Below are 20438 nucleotides of genomic sequence, written 5' to 3'. Positions count from 1 at the left end.
TATATATATATACCTTCCCCTAGCGTATTGAAGGTAGTATAACAGTATAATATAACTTTAGTCCAGACTTACGCCTAAGTCTAAGTCAACTTCTTATAGGTAGGTTTGTTCTAAGTCAACTTCTTGCAAGTAGGTATGGTTGAGAGTAAAGAAAACAATGGAATAAGAATGAGAATAGAAATGTGATCAAATTTAAGAATAATAATAGGTGCATACTCATTTTGCATATGTTGTGTAAATTGATAAGCAAATGTACGTAATCGTAACAAATAATAAAAGAGTAAGTGAGATCGTTCCCACGACTTTATATTAAGTACTAAGAATTAACTCCTATTTTTATTTGGCTAACAATAATCGAGTCACAAGAAATAACTAAAAATCTAAAACAAAAACTTGAAATTAACTTCAAGATCTGAAAATAAACAATGTTAGGAAAATTCAATAGATTAAGAACTAGGGTAATCAATTTCATCAACCATCCCCTTTAATTCTCATTAACACAAATCTTACTATTCAATTTTTTCTTGTGATAGCAGGTCAACAATGATAACTTATATTCAACCTAGGATATATAAGTCTCAATCCTATGCAAATTTTTTACATCTATGTGATAAATAAACATAAGATAGGCATTACGTTTAACAACCCTAAAACTATACAGACCACACAGGTACTCTCATCCTAATAGAAATCTATGTTAATTCAATTACAGCATATTTAATTCTCACTTCTCAGAATTCGAATCAAAATTATATATTTCATGCCAATGTTGATCAATCATTCACAATAGGGGTGTTCGTGGTGTGGTTGGTGCGGTTTTTCTCTAATTTTTTGGACCGCACCGCATATGCGGTTTAAACAATTTTCCAAACTGCAATTTGCACCACATAGACCTCAAACCGCATAAACTGCACTGCAAAAATGTGGTGTGGTGCGGTGCAGTGCAGTTTTGGCGTTTATACCTATCGCCAAATAATTTAACAATTAAATATTATAATTAAGAAAGATTCATAATAAATCTCATAACCATAGAGTGTTTAACAAAATAATTAAATGTGCAACAAGCTAATAAACTTTAAGCAAAACAATAAAACCGCACCGCACCACAAAGGGTTCTAAACCACAAATTGCGGTGTGGTGTGGGCGGTTTTATGAACACCCCTAATTCACAAGCATTATATTCAAATTGAATAAATCACAAGATAAAATTGAAATCACAAAACTTGCATTAATTTAAAATAAAGGTTCACGAGTGATAAGCGTACAAAATATACGCTTATTTATAACTTTTTCAAATTGATTTGGTTGTTTTTCTCAAGAGAAAGTTTCTATTTAATTTGTTTGGTGAACTTGTGCAGTGTGTCGTTATAATTCTGATTTGTTCGCGAATTTGGATAAATGTCTGTTTTAGTAGTTGAAATTGGTTAGTATTTGGAGATGTGGTACATGCGATATATCGCTGCTTGAGGAATTTCAAATTTCGGCTTAGCAGAAACGACATCAGAAATTGCATTTTTATCGAGAACATTTAGTAGGCGATATATCGCAACATTATAGGCGATATATCGCAGCATTATAGGCGATATATCGGCACAAGGGCATTTTTGGAAATTTTTATGGAAATTCGTAGGTTTTTGGATTTTTGTAAAAAAAGAATAAAAAGAAGATCAAAAGAGACGAAAAGGGGGGAAGCATTCTGACGGCAGAAGAAAGGACACAGAGAAGAATCTACTTTATTTTGTTTGTTTTTTTTATGCTTTTGAATTTTAGATTGTGTGATGAAGTTTAATATTATGAACTAAATTTCTATTTAGAGTATTTTAATGTAGTCACTGGATATTCTATTGGTCTTTAATGCAAATTCTATGACTCTTTGAATTTATGGTTATCTATTGTTCTTATGTTTAATGCTTGTAATTGATTGGCCATCTTTTGCATGATTATTGGTTTTAATTCAATATCTGAAAAGTGAGAATTGGAATAGCTTTAGACAATAGACATAGATTTCAATTTAGAACGAAAGTATCAAATTGGTTTGTGTAGCAATTAGGTTTTTGTTCTTAAAGCGGTTTATGTGTAGAATTTATCACAGACATGTAGAGAATTCACATGTAAACTGAATATTTTATATCTTAAGAAAGAATAGAATTGTCAATAGTAAACTTGCTATAATCATAGATCAAAGAAACATATTAGTTGTATTATTGATTGAATAGAATTGAAGGTTGATGAAATTAGAATGCTCTAATATTTCGCTTATATTAAATTTCGTTAATTAAATTTTGCTTTCCTAGTTTATTGTTCATTGTTAATTGTCATTAAATTTTCATTAGTCAAATAGAAATAAAAGTTTGCTATTGGTAATTATTAGATCAATTTCCTGACGGAACGATACTGTATTTCCACTACTATTACTTGTTTATTCGATTGCGTATACTTGCGCAGTAAGAAAATTTCGCAACAACGAGAATCCATTAACACCATAGAAAATAACTTAGTTGTTCAACATCTTAATTAATCAACATCCAAATAAAAAGGAAAAACATAAAAACCAGAAAATAGTGAAAAACAAAATAGAAGAATTGAAGACGATTGAAGCGTTTATGCTAAACTCCATAGATGCTCTCACAATTCCCTAGGGTTCAAAAAACTGATAAAAGATGTTTTTAATGTGTTTTTATAGAACCCTAATGATTACAAGTGAAAAGACCAAAAAACTCTCGCTAAAACGCTCAAAATAGAATTTTCCTTCGAAGTGGCACAGGGGCGCCATCAGTAGCACAAGGGCGCTACTTCGAACTGAGTTTTTACACTTCTCTGACTTTGCATAGCGCAGGGGCACTGTTTCCTAGAGCGAAAAAAACCTCAAAAAATACAATAGCGCAACTGCCCTTCAACATTGTGCAGCTGTGCTAATCCAACTTCAAAAATACTTCAAAAACTCTCCCCGAAAATCACCATTTCTTCCTCCAATTTCCTCAATTATCATCCAATTCACCTGTCAAGTCCAAAGTACCTAAAACAACACAAACCAAGTAGAATTCCACACAGAACAACAATAAACCTTAAAAATAAACACCTAAAACAACTCTAAGAACACACCTAAACTAGACTTAACAGCACATCCAAAATAATGACAATTATGTGACATGTATCTTAATATAACTAAAAAAATTAATATATATTTTTTAATTTGTGTATTGGAATGACATTTTACTCCTACTTTTGGATAGAATAGTTTTTTCTACCAAAATGATGGAAAAAATACTTTATAAAGAAACCAAACAAAAGAAATAAATTAAAAAAAAATGGTTTACATTTCATTACCATCAACTAAACATAGCCATATATAGTTCTTTTCTTTTTTCGTACTTCATTTTCTGTATTCATCAAAGGCACCCATGCCGCTCAATTTCTTGGTTAAGGTCAAACAATTAGTGTTAGAGAAATATATATATTACAATAGAAATATGAAACTAAGATACAACTCTAAATAAGAAATTACAACCGAACAATTTGATGGATAAATAAAGTTACAATTCTAATGCAAAATATACAAATAAAATAAATATATGAAGAAGTAGAAGAGAAGGAAATCATAAACTCAAGACAATAACAATACAAATAAAAGAAAAACAAATAAGAACACGAGAATAAAATAAGAACAATAGAAGAATATGAAGAACACTCTTACTGACACATAACTTTAAATGTAGAGTAGTGGGGATCGCCACTTGAACAGGTTTAAGACCATTGTCCAAAAGTTTATTTCCCTTATTCTCAAAGCATTAAGAGACTCACAAGTTTAGGAAATAACTCTCTGGAATTATCAAGATTTTGTTGTATTTTCTAGCCAAGTGTTTTGTGGATAGAAAAATTAGTTGTCTTACAAATAAACAAATGTCTCTATTTATAGAGTGTAAGATCACCAATTGATTTTCAGATTCCACCAACTCCCTTGGGTGTTACCAATGATAAATTGGATATTTATTGAATTAAATGGATGGTTTGGAGGTTACTTAGGGTGTTACACCGTTCAAGGCATAAAAAAGATGCTTCAAAACCAAAACTATCAAGTTACTGATTTGTAACCCCAAGTAATAGCTTGGTTACAAGCTGCCAAAACATCTCAAATCTTCTCCCATGCAATTTTCTAATATCCAAACACTTATCAGCTGTCAAAATAACATCCCTAACAGCTAAAAAACATTATATCCCATAAAAATCAAATCAAGAACGTGTAACTTTTTTTACATATTAAATATAGTGATATTTTGGGAGTTACAAATCAGTAACCGATTTGTAACCTTCCCTTATATGTTACAAATTGACAAAATGACATTTTGTCACACCCTATTTTATTTGTCACACTCTTTTAATCAACATTATATCATTATTATTTTTAATTGATATGTGTACCTAAAGTACTGAGATTTCTTCACCGTTCTCCTTTTTCTCTTATTTTCTAATCTTTTTTCTCTTATTTTCTAATCTTTTTTTTTACCGCCCTTCAATCATTGAGATTGTGGCTTCATTCACAGAGCTTGTAGTAGCAGCCTTTTGCGATATCGGAGAGCTTTGAAGAGTAAAGATAGGTTGAATGGGTTGAGGACGATTTGTTTCATTGCTGAGCATGAAAACTACATCTGCCATGCTTGGTCTGTCTGTGGTATGATCTTGTACGCACAACAGCCCAACATGTACGCATCTTATTGCTTCTGATGCACTACATGAGCCACCCAATGCAACATCCACAAACTCTAATCCTCTGTTATCACTCCATAATTGCCATGCCTGAATAAACTCATATCAGTCGTAACCAACTTAAAATATATACATATGTACACATCGAGTCAAAGAGGAAATTATAAATTGAACTCACATGAGCAATAAGGCTAAGAGGTTTCTCATAATAATGGAAGTTAGAGTTCTTCTTGCCGCTAACTATCTCTAAGATCAATACGCCAAAGCTAAAGACATCTGATTTTTCTGAAAAGACTCCACCCATGGCATATTCAGGAGACATGTAGCCTCTGTACTTATTCGAAACATTACACCATTAGTGCTACATAATCATTTGAATATATAGCTCTTCTAGCCCTAAGAAAACAGTAACACAATGAAAACATATGAACAGATTGAGATGCTTACAAAGTTCCAACAACCCTTCGAGTATTTGCGAGATCCAGTGTTCCTTCGAAAATGCGAGCCAATCCAAAGTCTGATATCTTTGGGTTCATCTTCTCATCTAAAAGAATGTTGCTGGCCTTTAAATCTCTGTGTATCACTCTTAAAGACGAGTCACGATGGAGATATAAAAGACCTCTAGCAACTCCTAGTATGATGTTCACCCGAGTACCCCAATTCAGCTGTTCTCTTCCTCTTGGATCTAATTCATGCACCCAGTAAACATTAATCAGCATTTAATGTCTTGTTTCCTATTTCGTATCCCATCGTACGTGTTTAATTTTAGCTCAAGTATTTCACATGATTTATAGGGCAAACTAGATTTAGATAAAACAAGAATTGATTGATATGCATTAGGATAAAAAAATATATATATATAGATTAGAAATCCAATACCAAAGATGAAATTGTCCAGGCTTTTATTTTGCATGAACTCATAAACTAGTAATTTCTCTTCTTTCTCAATGCAGCAACCCAAGAGCCTAACAAGATTTCTGTGTTGGAGTTTTGAGATCAATATCAACTCATTCTTGAATTCTTCTGTGCCTTGCCCTGAGCTACTAGAGAGTCTTTTAACTGCTATTTCCCTCCCATCCGGCAATTTTCCCTGCAAATAGAGCTCAAATTTGTATGTGAATGGGTGTTTTAATTGTTAAAATTCATTAATTGATACTGAAGAAATGATGTAGTAACCTTATAAACAGAACCAAATCCTCCTTGCCCAAGTTTGTTTGTTGAACTGAAGTTGTTTGTCACATGTAAAATGGTGCCAAAATCAAAACTAGGAAGCTCGGAGGGATCATGTTGTTTTGAATTGTCACTTGACTGCATCATGTCAATGCGCTCTGTGGTTGCCATAGTATTTCCTAATTTTTTTCAATAATTTTTTTTGTGTCAGTATTGTAGTAACTGAACATTTATTAAGTAATGTCCACATGTTACTGTCTGTAATAATTTCTTGCCAAGATGAGGCAAATCCTGTGTATGCACGTGTTTGTCCATAAGAGAAAGAGAGAATTATACATTGCAATATTTTGTGTATCATTCTTACCTTTTCTTCTTTCTCTCCGTCGCCACAAATATAATACTATGGCAACTATTGTCCCAACCGTAGAAAGAGTCGCAAGGCTGATGATAATCTTCCCAACTTTACGTCCTCCAACTAAACAATTAGTCAACACATTGAAATTAGCTATGGAGAAGAGGGGAAAAAAAACACTTCAAATTTAAGAATTTTCCAAGGGAAAACCTTTGTTCTCTCTCACCTAGTTCCGCGTGAGGGAGGCGTAGGAAAAGGTTTTCTGCATCATAGGCAAACCCCTTGATGTCAATGAGGCCTTTGGACCAGACCAAACACCCTATTCCTTCTATGTCTGCATAAGCTATGCAAGAACAATTGTTCAGGCACCATCCTTGGCAGCTCTCCATAGGTTGAATATATTCATATAAATCGGGAAGTTTCACACCACCTATCTTCAAAAATCCATCGCTTTTACCTCTCCGTGAAGCTAAACCAGTGGTGTTTTTGTCACAACTTAGTTGGTTTCGTCTCATGCACCCTCCAGTCCAGTTCCCTTTGCTCCACTCTCCAAATGATTTTGGTTCAAAACCTTTCAAACACTTACAAATGGGAGACTCCGAGTCGTTGCATACCCCAAAAGGTCCACAAGTTCCATAGATATCGCACCGAGTCGCTGGTGCCTTCCACTTCGTATTCCAGTCGCCGCCTTCATGTGTTTTTTTTAACGCAACGGTTAGAACACCTCTAGATGTGATGAAGAGATTTTCCACTATCATATCGGAGTTGTTGTAGTCCCAATTATTTTGGAGAAGTATCGTTCCTTCTTCTGTATCTTCTACGATATTGAAATAACTTCCATAACTTGTATCCATATCTGGTATACCCGTGAACTTAGTTTTAGCCCATGGTCCACTTCTCCACAGTGGCGTTGATCCGTTGATCCAAATGACAGCTTGTGGTGGTTTCACTTTCGAAATCCCAGCAGTGAATTTTCCAACTGAAGGGTCACTATTGCTTTTCCATGAAGTCAAGACAAAACTCTCCCCAGTTTTGACATTAAAACCCAACTCTGCTCCTGGTAAGAATGTGTCCCCAGAATGCTTAAAGCTCTCCCATAAGTACTGTGTACCATATTTGAGAATTAAGTTTCCGTAATCTGAAAGAATTGCCACTGAACTATTATTGGATTGGATTTCGACATTGGTTGACCAAACAGAGTTGTTGTTTCTATCCAAGAGCTCAAGATTTCCATTGCTGCCAATGGTTAGACTTGGTGGTGAGTCTGCAACTGTGAGAGGGTTGTCTCTGTTTGCCACCCACACAACTGTAAGGGGTAAGATTTGCTTATACCAGATTCCCACGTACTTATTTGCAGAGTTATTGGGACTAAAGAAGCCTAACTCGAAAACTTGGTTGAAGGAGACCAGAGTTTGGCCCTGAGATAAAGCTTGGGATGAAGTTATGTTAAAAATTGCGGAGCAGCATTTAGATGAAAAACTGCAGAATAGTATAATTCGATAGAATAAAGCTATGAAGCGACTATCGCTTGCATTCATTTGGCAGAACCTGGGGATATAAGGAAAGAAAATGATGGCAAAATAATCCAAAGATCCGAATGTTAAAAGAAAAAAAAAGTTCTGTTAATCCCTATATAACAACATAAGAATCTTTTTTTTTTTTTTTACATTCATTCTTTTTTAAGGAGTTGAATTTAGCAAGAAATTTCTAGTTAATTCTCTCCACTTCACAATAGTTGTTACACTTGCAATAGTTTTATCCTTTTTTAATATGTATAATGATGCATAGAAGTTAGACTTCGGCACAATATATATATATATATATTTATCGCCTTCCCCTAGCGTATTGAAGGTAATATAGCAGTATAATATAACTTTAGTCCAGACTTACGACTAAGTCTAAGTCAACTTCTTATAGGTAGGTCTGTTCTAAGTCAACTTCTTGCAAGTAGGAATGGTTGGGAGTAAAGAAAACAAAGGAATAAGAATGAGAATAGAAATGGGATAACATTTAAAAATAATAATAGTTACAACCTTATTTTGCACACTCAAAATATAGACAATTACGTGACATGTATCTTAATTTAACTAAAAAAATTAATATATATTTTTTAATTTGTGTATTGGAATGACATTTTATTATAATATTTTTTAATTTATGTATTGGAATGACATATTATTATAACGTGGATGGAATAGTCTTTTCCACGAAAATAATGGAAAAATCATTTTATCGGATTGACATTCCAATACTTTATAAAGCAACCAAACAAAAGAAATAGATAAAAAAAATGGGCTACATTTCATTACCATCAACTAAACATATCTTTTTTCGAACTTCATTTTCTGTGTTCATCAAAGGCACCCATGCCCCTCAATTTCTTGGTTAAGGTCAAACAATTAGTGTTAGAGAAATATATGTATATATATATTCCAATGGAAATATGAAACCAAGATACAACTTTAAGCAAGAAATTATAATAAGATAATTTGATGGATAAATAAAGTTACAACTCTAATGCAAAATATACAAATAAAATAGATATATGAAGAAGTAGAAAAAAAGGAAATCACAAACTCAAGACAATAACAATACAAATAAAAGGAGAACAAATAAGAAAACGAGAATAAAATAAAAACAATAGAAGAATAAGAAGAACACTCTTACAGACACATAACCTTAAATGTAGAGTAGTGAAGATCACCACTTGAACAAGGTTTAAGACATAGAAAACTTAGTTGTCTTACAAGTGAACAAATGCTCTATTTATAGAGTTTGAGATCACCAATTAATTTTCAGATTCCACCAACTCCCTTAGGTGTTACCAATGATAAATTAGATATTTATAGAATTAAATGGATGGTTTGGAGGTTACTTAGGGTGTTACAACATTCAAGGCATAAAAAAGATGCTTCAAAACCGAAACTATCAAGTTACAAGCTGCCAAAACATCCCAAATCTTCTCCCATGCAATTTTCTAATATCCAAACACTTATCGGCTTTCAAAAGGGAAATTTCACTTTTTATCTCTAATAATACCTAATATTACCAAAAAATCCCAACATTAATAATATTTTCAAATTAATGCTAAACTTTCCTCCCATACCCAAAATACCCCTCCCATTATATCAAAAATTCACAAAACCTTCTCTTCCACTCTCCTCCCTCTCTCTCTCTAATTCTCACGAAATCTCCATAAAACCTACAGTTTTGTATAATTTTCTTGTCAAAATCATTGTTAGTTATCTCCATTGTTTCTGTGAAGTCGTTAATATCAAAGGCAGCATCTATTTTGAGAGTTTTTGGAGGAGAAAAACCATGGGTAATGAGATTTTACATTTTATGTGTTGGGTATTATTTGTTTACATTTTTTTTGGCTATTTTGAACAGATCTGAGCCTATATTGGTGTATTTTTCGGGATTTTTTGAGAGATTCCGCGATCTGTGTTTTTCTGGGTTTTCTGCAATTTTTTTGCTCGATAGAAGCTCGATAACGGTTCGATGGTATGTAGAAGAAGGTCTTTGTAAGAGCTCGATGTAGCTCGATGTGAGCTCGATAATAGCTCGATAGGTTCGGTTTAGTGCTCGATGGAAACTCGATAAGGGTTCAATAAGGGTTCGAATGGATCTACAATATTTGAGCTCGATAGTAGCTCGATATGAGCTCGATAGGGTTCGATTGAGGGTTTGGTTGTGTTTTATGGTCGGTTTTGAGAAATGATAGCTCGATGCTAACTCGATAATAGCTCGATAGGGGTTCGATGGAGGGTTTGGTTAGGTTTATGTTCTGTTTTGAGAAATGGTAGCTCGATAGGGGTTCGATGGAGGGTTTGGTTAGGTTTGTGTTCTGTTTTGAGAAATGGTAGCTCGATTCCAACTCGATAATAGCTCGATAAAACTCGATAATGTTATTTTTTATTGCATTTCTGGAAAAATGACAGTTTTCCTGACAATGTTAATGTTTTTTTTTCCAACACAGGCTCTATTGTCTACGTTTTTGTATCCTACAATGGTGTTTGGGAATTACAAGGGAATAAGTGGATTTTCAAGGACCCTCAATGCACGGTGATACCGATGGAGGATACTGTAACGTACTTGCAACTTCTTGACATATTGCACAAGGAACTTAAAGTTGATAAACAGATGTATGAGTTGAAATTGGAGGTTCCTTACACTTGCGGCGACCAACCGTTTACACCCGTTCATGTTGAAAGTGATCTTGGTGTTTGTGCATTCATAGGAGTAACATCTAAAGAAAGGTTGGCCTTGTGTGTCACTCCTGTTAAAAAGATTGTCATTGCAGACCCATATTCCACTCCCAGACCTGAGGGAGCAGCCAGTACTTTAGGATTTCCTATTGGTGACCTGAGGGACAACCAGTATGAGTACAACCCCTATGTGAATGACGATCCGGTAGCCGAACACAATGAGGAATTAGGAGACAATTCGGTGGATGATGATCTATTAGCTGAACATTTGCAAGTAGAAGAAGCACAAGAACAACCAATACGTCATATTGCACGGACGAACCCACCAAGTCAAGGACGCCGAACACCTGGCACCAGCTCTAGTCGTCATGGTGGAACAGAATATAACTATACAGGGAACATTTCAATATGTTCAACAGAAGATCACAGAAAATGGAGTGCTCCCATGTTTACAAAAGAAGATATCATAGCTTGTAGTCGTTCTGAATCACCCTCATCCGGTATAGCGTTGGGGGAATTACATCTTGGGAAGACATTTGAGAACAAGATGGAATTGAAAACCAAAGCGGCTCTCTTTGCAATGAAGAATAATTTGGAGTTTATGGTTAAGAAGTCTGGTACTGATGTGTTGTATATCACCTGCAAGGATCCTGATTGTGGTTGGAGAATAAGAGGGAAAAAAGTAGCGCGATCAGAGCTGTTTGAGATCACTGTTTATAATAGTGTACATACTTGCTCACTAGAATTGCGACAAAAAGACCACCGTCAAGCAGCACCTTCTGTCATTGGGCACCTTATCAAGAACAAATATGCTACTGATGGCACTAGCTATCCACCAAACAGCATAAAGGAGGATATGAAGAATAATTTTGGGATCGATATGAGTTATATTAAGGCTTGGAGATGCAGAGAGAAGGCACTCGGTTATGTTAGGGGGACACCTGAAGAATCATACTCCAAGTTACCTTCTTACCTGTACATGCTGCAGCAAAAGAATCCAGGTACAATTACTGATTTTGTCACAGATGACGGTCGCTTTCTTTACTGTTTCTTCTCACTCGGAGTTTGTAGAAGGGGATTTACATCATGTCGTCCTGTTATATGTGTGGACGGCACTTTCTTAAAGTCAAGGTACGGTGGCCACATGTTGTGTGCTGTCGCATTGGATGCGAATAACCACATTTATCCAATTGCATTCGCGATTGTTGACAGTGAGAATCATGCTTCTTGGAAGTATTTCATGATGAAATTGAAGGAAGCCATTGGAGTTGTTGATAATCTGTCTTTTGTATCAGACAGGCATGATAGCATTATTCATGCTCTTGAGTTGGTCTTCCCTGATGCCTACCACGGCGCATGCTACCATCACATAAGTATGAATGTAATCGCTAAGTTCAAGACCGATCACTGTCACAAGGAGATGTGGAATGCGGCATATGCATTTCGGAAGTCAAAATTTCACAGGTTCTTCAACAATATAAAGCAAATGGATCCTGCCATAGCTCAATATCTCGAGGGTATTGGCTTCGATAAGTGGACTCGTGTATACTTTCCTGGGAATCGATACAATGTAATGACAAGCAACTACGCTGAAAGTTTCAACAACAAAACCAGAGACGCAAGAACCTTCCCAGTCACTACTTTTGTGGAATTCATTCGTTTCACAATTCAGTCATGGTTTGCCGCGCGTCGTGAGGAGGTAGAGAAGTGCACATCGAAATTAGCAACAACATATGAGAAAGATGTCTCAGGCATTGCGGATGATGCAAGGTACTTGAAAGTCCATCCTCTTGGACAGTTTGAATTTCATGTGGTAGACCCAGAAGGTGATGGTGAGGTGAATTTGATGACCAAATCATGCTCTTGTGGTCAGTTTCAAATAATGGGTTACCCTTGTGTTCATGGTGTGGCTGCGGCCATGTTGCGCAATGTCAACATTTACTCACTGTGTTCACCATATTACACTACTGAGATGTGGAGGGAGTCTTACAAAGAAACAATTTACCCAACTGACAATGAGGATGATTGGGAAGTTCCCGAGAACATAGAGAAAATGCAAGTTGGGGTTCCCGTTGAAAAACAACCAGTTGGTCGACCGAAGAAGAATAAGGTGGGAAGAAGGAAGACAAACCGCACTCCATCGAATGGAGAAATCATTCCCAGTCATCGCAAGTGTAGCATGTGTGGTGGTCTTGGCCACAACAGGGCTACATGCAAAGGTAGGCTTTAAACTTTTTTTTCCCATTTGAACTTGTTGTATTAATAAACTCTTTTTATTTGATTTTTCTGAAAAGTTATGTTTATGGCAAAGCTAGGCTTTAAACTCTTTTTTCCCATTTGAACTTGTTGTATTAATAAACTCTTTTTATGAAGGTAACAAATTTTGATAATTCAATAACAGTTCGATAGAGCTTGATATTAGCTCGATAACAGCCCATGAAAATTATAAAAAAATGTGAACAACAAACTGTACATGTAAAGACCCTGTATATATACAATCATCAAGGTAACAAATTTTGATACCACAAGTCTGTGGTCCACTTGTTCCTAAACACCTCCATATTTTCATCGCAGATAGCTTCCAATGGAAGACCGACCATTAGATGCTCAATATACTTGATAGCATACACACCACAATCCCCACTGTAAAAAAAAAATATATATTAAGTGCACATTACTATAAATTTAGTTAGAAACAAAATTAGTATGAAGATGATGTTTGTTACCTTCTCTTTGACTGAGGGAGCTCGTGTTTCTGTTTGCGACGCAATGTGAACTGATGCGGCCTATTTCCTGCTGATGGAATCTTCAACATCAAGCTATCAGTAAACAGTTTACTCTGCATTAACAGAGAAGGTAGCATAAAGCACCATGGACTCATAATATCCTCAAGCTTTGCGTCACTAATCACCGAGTTGTCTGAATCGTAAACAGTCAGAGTCCAACTAGAAATGGAAGCCTCAATGGCAAACCAATGTTGTTGTCCATAGTTCTGGCACCAATATACATCCTCAACTCCTCCCCAAGATGCCAGAAACTGCTGCTCGATGCCGGTCAACATGGACATAATGTCAGCATCCCAATAATACTTTGTTTTGTCGGCTGTTTTCTTGAACTGATCATATCGGGCAGGTATCACTTGTGAGAAATAACTGTTCATCACAACTGCATTCTGTCGATATATATTGGGAAAATACTTGCGACGCATACGAAGCATGTGTTCTGCCGCATCAATATGCTGCAAAAGAGAGTACGATAAAAAAATTAGCAAAAACCATCATAAAATGCTGATGTCGAGCTCCATCGAGCTCACATCGAACTCATATCGAGCTCATATCGAGCTCATATCGAGCTCACATCGAGCCAGTCTGAAACAGTATAAAACAAACTACTTTAACATCCCTATCGAACTACCATCGAACTACTATCGAGCTCACATCGAGCCAGTCTGAAACAGTAAAAAACAACCTACTTTAACATCCCTATCGAACTACTATCGAGTCAGTAAAAATAACCTACTTTAACATCCCTATCGAACTACCTATCAAGCTCACATCGAGCCATCATGAAATAGTAAAGACAACCTATTTTAACATCCCTATCGAACTCCCTATCGAGCTCCATCGAGCTCACATCGAGCCACTTTGTTAAGGGAATTTTCACTATCGAACTCATATCGAACTCACATCGAGCTTTTAACATCCCTATCGAACTACTATCGAACTAATATCGAGCTCACATCGAGCCACTCTAAAACAGTAAAAAAAACAATCTATTTTAACATCCCTATCGAACTACCTATCGAGCTCCATCGAGCCACTCTAAAACAGTAAAGAACAACCCCTATTTTAACATCCATGTCGAACTACTATCGAACTCCTATCGAGCTCACATCGAGTCAGTAAAAATAAAACATCTAAAATTGAAAATAGTCCATAATTAGGTATAAATTGCTTACCCCATCATTGAGCCACGACTGGGGTGTCTTCAACGTCAGAAACCATGCTGGACCGTGACTCCCAGTCTTTACATCCCGCGGGGTCTTGTTGGGCATGTCTCCAAGAAGCCACTTGCACATTGTCCTATACTGTTTGGGATCTGGCTTCTTGAGAGGGTCCAGCACATGTGTAGCCTCTTGTGTAGCCTCGTCTGCTGGTGCAGCTGCAGCAGTGCGAGGTCTTTTCCTCGTGGGATCCGTATAGTCCTCAAACCAATCTGGCTTGCGTCTTTGGCGTCTAGCCCTCTGAAACTGAACCCCAGCAACATCCTCAGGGTTGACAATAACGACTCCCGGAGTCTCAGCATCTGGTGTCACAATGATGGTAGGGGGCGTCGTTGGAACATCAACATAGTCTAGCGGAATATCCAATGACTCTGACTCTGAATCTTCATTGGACCCCCTCGGTTTCTCCTTAACAAATGTCAAGATTTGACTGAGTACGTCCAAGATCACTGACTGGTTCTTCAAGAGGGTCTCCTGTCGACCCTCGACTCTGTCCAACCGCTCAATCAAGTCGGCCAGCTCAGGGGCTGAGGCTGAGGCTGGTGTTGGGGTTGGTGTTGGGGCTGACACTGAGGCTGGGGCTGATGTTGGGGCACAGGTTGATGCTGGGGCTGAGGTTGGGGCTGATGTTGGGGCACAGGTTGAGGCTGGGGCTGAGGCTGGGGCAATAGGAGGGGTGGGACCTGCAACCTCCTCCCCCGGGGCAGCATCAACAAATATCTTGGCTGCCTCGGCAGCCTGAGAAACTTTCTCTGCCATTTTCTCAAAAGTCGCATCATCCTCCTCATCAGTCTCCGAGGGATCCTGGCCAAGCCCAGGATAAAGGGGAAGATCTCCCTCAGTCAAAGACAAGTAATAGTCTTTTTCTGCTGGCCGAGGCTTCAACATCGGAAGAACAATTAACTGCAAACAACATAAAACATTTGGTTAACTCAAATAATGATAAAAGATAAGCATATAGATAAAAAAAAAACAACATAACTTACATTCTTCTTCAATAATATCGGTGCGATGACGGACTTGGTGAAATCCTTGTTCCTCCGATGCGACCAGCTAAGCATCCTCGGGAACATGTTTCCCGAGCTCACAACAAGCTCCACCGCAAGCTGTTGGATAGCCTCATATGCCCAGTACTGTAAGGCGGGGGCATAACCATACATACTGTATTTGGACTCTTGCTGCACCTTGGCATCCTTCTTGGCATCATAGTTGGCCTTTTGCTTCACCATGTCCTTCTTACAAGAATGCAATAGCCTCCTATAAGAGTAGTTCCCCCATGGATAGCTGAAGAAGTACTCTACATTCTCAACAATTTTTAGAATATCTCGCCAAATGTGCAGTTTTCCCTCAATGGCATTCAGAACCCCCTCAACAAATAGACATAGACCAAGCTTGTACACATCTTCCACAACCGTACAAGTCTTGAAAGCATGGTCCACCTGTGACAGCTTTACTTTCTCAGCATCGTTGAAATACTCCTTTATCAACCGATCGCTGAGATTACGCCCTTCCAACTCTTCTGGTGACGGAAAGGCACTGAAATCCAACCCCGTCACCAGGGCAAACTCTCCCATGCCGAATCTACAAGACTTCGACCCCAAGAAAAAATGCACCTCATCTTCGTTGTTGCTGGCGATTTTCCTCAGCAACAGTTGATGCACCAAGACTCCGGAGAAATTAAACTCCGAAGCCAAAAAGAATTGCTTGAAAGGGGATTCCTTAGCCCTTTCAAGCAGCCCGAGCTCCAAAAACCTGGTCTTAATGTGATTTAAAGTACTACTACCCCGATATGTCACTCGACCAGGAAAGTGATCACTGAACGGAACAAGCAACTTAGGCATCTGTAACAACACATGAAAAAAATTTGTAAGAAAAAAGAATAAAAAAAATTTCATAAAAACACTGAAATAAGTTGTCATCGAGCTCTATCGAACTATAATCGAGCTGAAACATAACCTATCGAGCCCTTGTAATATAATACAACATATCCTATCGAGCTATTATCGAGTTCCTATCGAGCTCCTATCGAGCTCCTATCGAGCCATAATCGATCCATCATCGAACTGTTCAAACTACCTTATCGAGCCTACTATCGAACCATAATCGAACCTATCGAGCCACTGGTTCAAACCCAGAAAAAATTTCCCACAAAATCGGACAACCCATTCCACAAATCACAGATTCAACAACGATATAAACCAAATATGGACTTGGGTTCAAGATTTTACCTTAGTTTTTTAAACTTTGAAGGAAATATGCTCCGTGGGTCTCGGGTTTGACAGAAAAATGGGAGTTGGCAGTGGGCTCGAGATCGCCAGAGAAATGGGAGAAGGTAGGGGCTCGACGGAGAAGGTGGGAGCTCGACGGAGATGCGGGCTCAACGGCTCGACGGCTCGACGGAGATGGCGGCTCGACGGAGGTGGGGGTTTGATGGTTTTTGGGGGATTTTTGTGAGACTGAAAAAGAGAGAAACCGAGACTGAGAGAGACAAGGCTGAGATTGAATGGGAAGGGTATTTTCGGTAGGAGGGAAAAGCTTAGCATTAATTTGAAAATATTATTAATGTTGGGATTTTTTGGTAATATTAGGTATTATTAGAGATAAAAAGTGAAATTTCCCCTTTCAAAATAACATCCCTAACAGCTAAAAAAACATTACATCCCTTAAAAATCAAATCAACAATATGCAACTTTTTTTACCTATTGAATATAGTGATATTTTGGGAGTTACAAATCAATAACCAATTTGTAACCTTCCTTTGTATGTTACAAATTGACAAAATAACATTTTGTGACACCCCATTTTATTTGTCACACTCGTTTAATCAACATTATATTATTACTTTTTTTAATTGATATGTGTACCTAAAATATTGAGATTTCTTCACCGTTCTCCTTTTTCTCTTATTTTCTAATCTTTTTTTTTACCGCCCTTCAATCATTGAGATTGTGGCTTCATTCACAGAGCTTGTAGTAGCAGCCTTTGGCGATATCGGAGAGCTTTGAAGAGTAAAGATAGGTTGAATGGGTTGAGGACGATTTGTTTCATTGCTGAGCATGAAAACTACATCTGCCATTGTTGCGATATTTTAAAGGCTACGCAAGTATACGTAATCGCTTTTGCAATTTATTCCGGTAAGACCGGTATCGTTCCCACGGAGACTGATTTATCAATTACCAAATAATTAATTTTTGATTTCTATTTGACTAATGAAAATTAGATTTGTGAATTTTTAGAACAAGAAAACAGAATTAAATAAAAATTGCAGAAATCAAATAATAACAAGAACTCAAGGATTAAAATCACTGTAAAATAATTAGGAATCCTAATCTTCTCTACGATCCACTCTATTAATCTTTAATGCAATTGCTATTAAAACTCTTCTCACTGAAATGATAGGCATGCGAAAGTGTTAACTATTCGAGTTAAGAGATAGAAAACTCGACCTAGTGTGAATTCCCTATATTTCTATGGTAAATTCAAACAATAGGAAGCAGTGAATACAACCCTCAATCACATAAACCAATTTGATACTCTCGTTCTAAATTGAAGTCTATGTCTATTCAATTTTAGCATATTCAAATCTCACTTTTCAGATTTTGATTCAAATTCGTAAATCATATGTAGAAGATGCGCAGTCAAATACATACACAATAACCCAAATTGAATAGATTTCAGAATGAAGATGAAATAGAAAAATGCATTAAATCATAATAGAGTTTCAAGAGAGTCAATTAGAAAACCTAACAGAAATTTAGTTCATAAACATGACTAAATCAAACAAAAACATGGAATCAAAAGATAAAGAAAAAGAAAAAAGAACTCTGAGTTGTATTGTTGTTTCCTCTCTAGCCACCTTCCTTGATCTGATCTCCTCCTCTAAAAACGTCATTAAAGAAGCTTTTATAGACCCTAATTCATTTTTGCATGAAAAGACAAGATTACCCTTGAAAATTCCCCTAAATTGTGTTTCCGTACGGACCCTAGCGCTGGGGCGCTGAAACGTAGCGCCTAGGCGCTGTAACCTGTGTCAAAATATACTCTCTGTTTCTCGGCAGCGCTGGGGCGCTGGTTTGTAGCGCTGGGGCGCTACTTTGCACAGAATAAAACTGACTCGTTTTGAACAGCCTGCAGCGTCAACTCATTGTATTTTGATCATAACTCCTTCAATATAACTCTGAATTGAATGATTCAAAAAGCTGTGGAAAGATAAGAGAAATATCTACAACTTCTATTTCTAGACATGTTTCCAGAAAGTGAATAAATCCTTGTAAAAATGCGGCTTGAAGTCTCAGACTTGCGTTACAGAGCATAAACGACGTGTGTTGAGCATCTTCAATGTAGTATTTTCCACACATAATGTCTTGAAACTCCACAATCAACACGAAATCCATCTTATTAATCATATTTAACATGTTTCTTCTCATTTCACTCCATATTATGCAATTGACCATTAAAACCTGAAACAAGAAGAAAACAAGCATAAATCTGCACTAAACAATCCTAAATAACTAAAAACACAACCTAAAACGATTTCTAAAACAAACCTAAAATGACCCTAACAAATTCCCCCAAACTTAACATTTACTCGCCCTCGAGTAAATAATCTAACTAGACTCAAACCTAACAAACCAAGTTGACATAACTAACCAATTCAAACACTCAAGACTGTTATGCATATATAATTCTCAGGAAAAACAATCATGCAATTTAAACTTTAATCTAGATTTTCAGTCTTAACCACTTCACAATTCACTGCAATTTCTCAACATCAAAGATCATTTACTCATAACTTGCAGATAAAATAATTGAACTACTTTATGCACATCAAATTCTCACCAACTAACCACAAACTCAAGTATTCCATATGCCTGCATCACTTACTATTCTCCATTAATATAAACAAATGCACAAATAAGAATCAATAGGACTTTACAAGGGTTGAAATATAAGGCTTAGGTATAGGTGGACAAAGAGACAGTTTTTAGGCTTAATCATACCACAAGCATTCCATTAAACAAGCTTTCCCAACAAATTCACACCACTCATCCCTTGTTACCCCTTTTTCTGTGCAATGATTGAGAATGTTTATATTTTTTTTTTCAATAAACTCCCCCAAACTTTGATTTTTCAATAAATAATTGTTTGGGAGCATAATTTTTTTTCACTTTCTTTTCCTTTTCTTTCTTTAATTGTTTTCTTTCTCAATCAAAAGTAATTTTCTGAAAAACACATAATACAAACATCCCATTACACATTCACTCCCCTCATATAATGATTTTCATGCTCATGGTATGGGTCAAAAAGAGTAAATGGTATTTCATTTTACAGTTAGGCTCAAAAGAGTGTGTTAATAAAAAAAATGGTTATAAGGCTCGAAAGGGTTGATTAAGGATAAACTTTAATAGGGTTAGCTTGAAAGGCACAACCAGTCCAAAAATTGCCTATATCATTTTCCTAAATGTGCACTGTTTCAAATTTCATCTCAAATAGTAAGCAAGCAGGTTCTAGAATTTTTCAAACTTTTCAATCCACAATCCAAATTTGACATGCATAAAATAACTCAAGTATAACATTTGCAATGTATGAACAATAGATCTCCGATGTCAACAAATCACAGTGAAAAAACAAAGTAATCTAACCAAGCACACAGATTAATTTAGAAGCACAAATTTTTTCCTTTGGATTATACTACAAAACAGTCAATCAGATTGAAATGGCCATTATTGTCAACTTAATTTATACTCTAAAACATGACTCAAAACATAAAAATAAATATAAACCTAAACCTAACAAAACTTAAACAAACTAAGATATCTACAATGAGCAAAGCAATAAAAATCAAATCCCTTCCCCCAAACTTAATCTAAACATTGTCCCCAATGTATAAATAAAAGAAAAGGAAAAGAAAACTTCCCTGTAATCCAATGTATTGCTCCATTGTAGTGACTCTCATTGCTAACCTCGTTAGTGTTTTATATTTCGAAACACATCAATGAGT

At 36.4% G+C, this 20438-nt stretch overlaps 1 protein-coding gene across 1 annotated transcript; it reads right to left on the bottom strand.

The window, feature by feature from the left end:
- Nucleotides 1–4500: 4500 nt before the first annotated feature.
- LOC133793677 (G-type lectin S-receptor-like serine/threonine-protein kinase At1g61550) lies at nucleotides 4501–16931 on the bottom strand. The gene is made up of 10 exons (XM_062230978.1): nucleotides 16666–16931; nucleotides 15424–16278; nucleotides 14814–15340; nucleotides 6434–7705; nucleotides 6239–6330; nucleotides 5881–6053; nucleotides 5584–5794; nucleotides 5152–5389; nucleotides 4883–5033; nucleotides 4501–4794 (listed from the first exon to the last, which is right to left on the bottom strand). Exons 2-10 carry the CDS (start codon nucleotides 16276–16278, stop codon nucleotides 4501–4503), a joined length of 3813 nt encoding a protein of 1270 aa, XP_062086962.1. The 5' UTR covers nucleotides 16666–16931.
- Nucleotides 16932–20438: the final 3507 nt, after the last annotated feature.

Source organism: Humulus lupulus, chromosome 8 (assembly GCF_963169125.1).
Source record: "Humulus lupulus chromosome 8, drHumLupu1.1, whole genome shotgun sequence".
NCBI lineage: Eukaryota > Viridiplantae > Streptophyta > Magnoliopsida > Rosales > Cannabaceae > Humulus > Humulus lupulus.
This window is presented reverse-complemented; position numbering and strand designations above follow the sequence as displayed.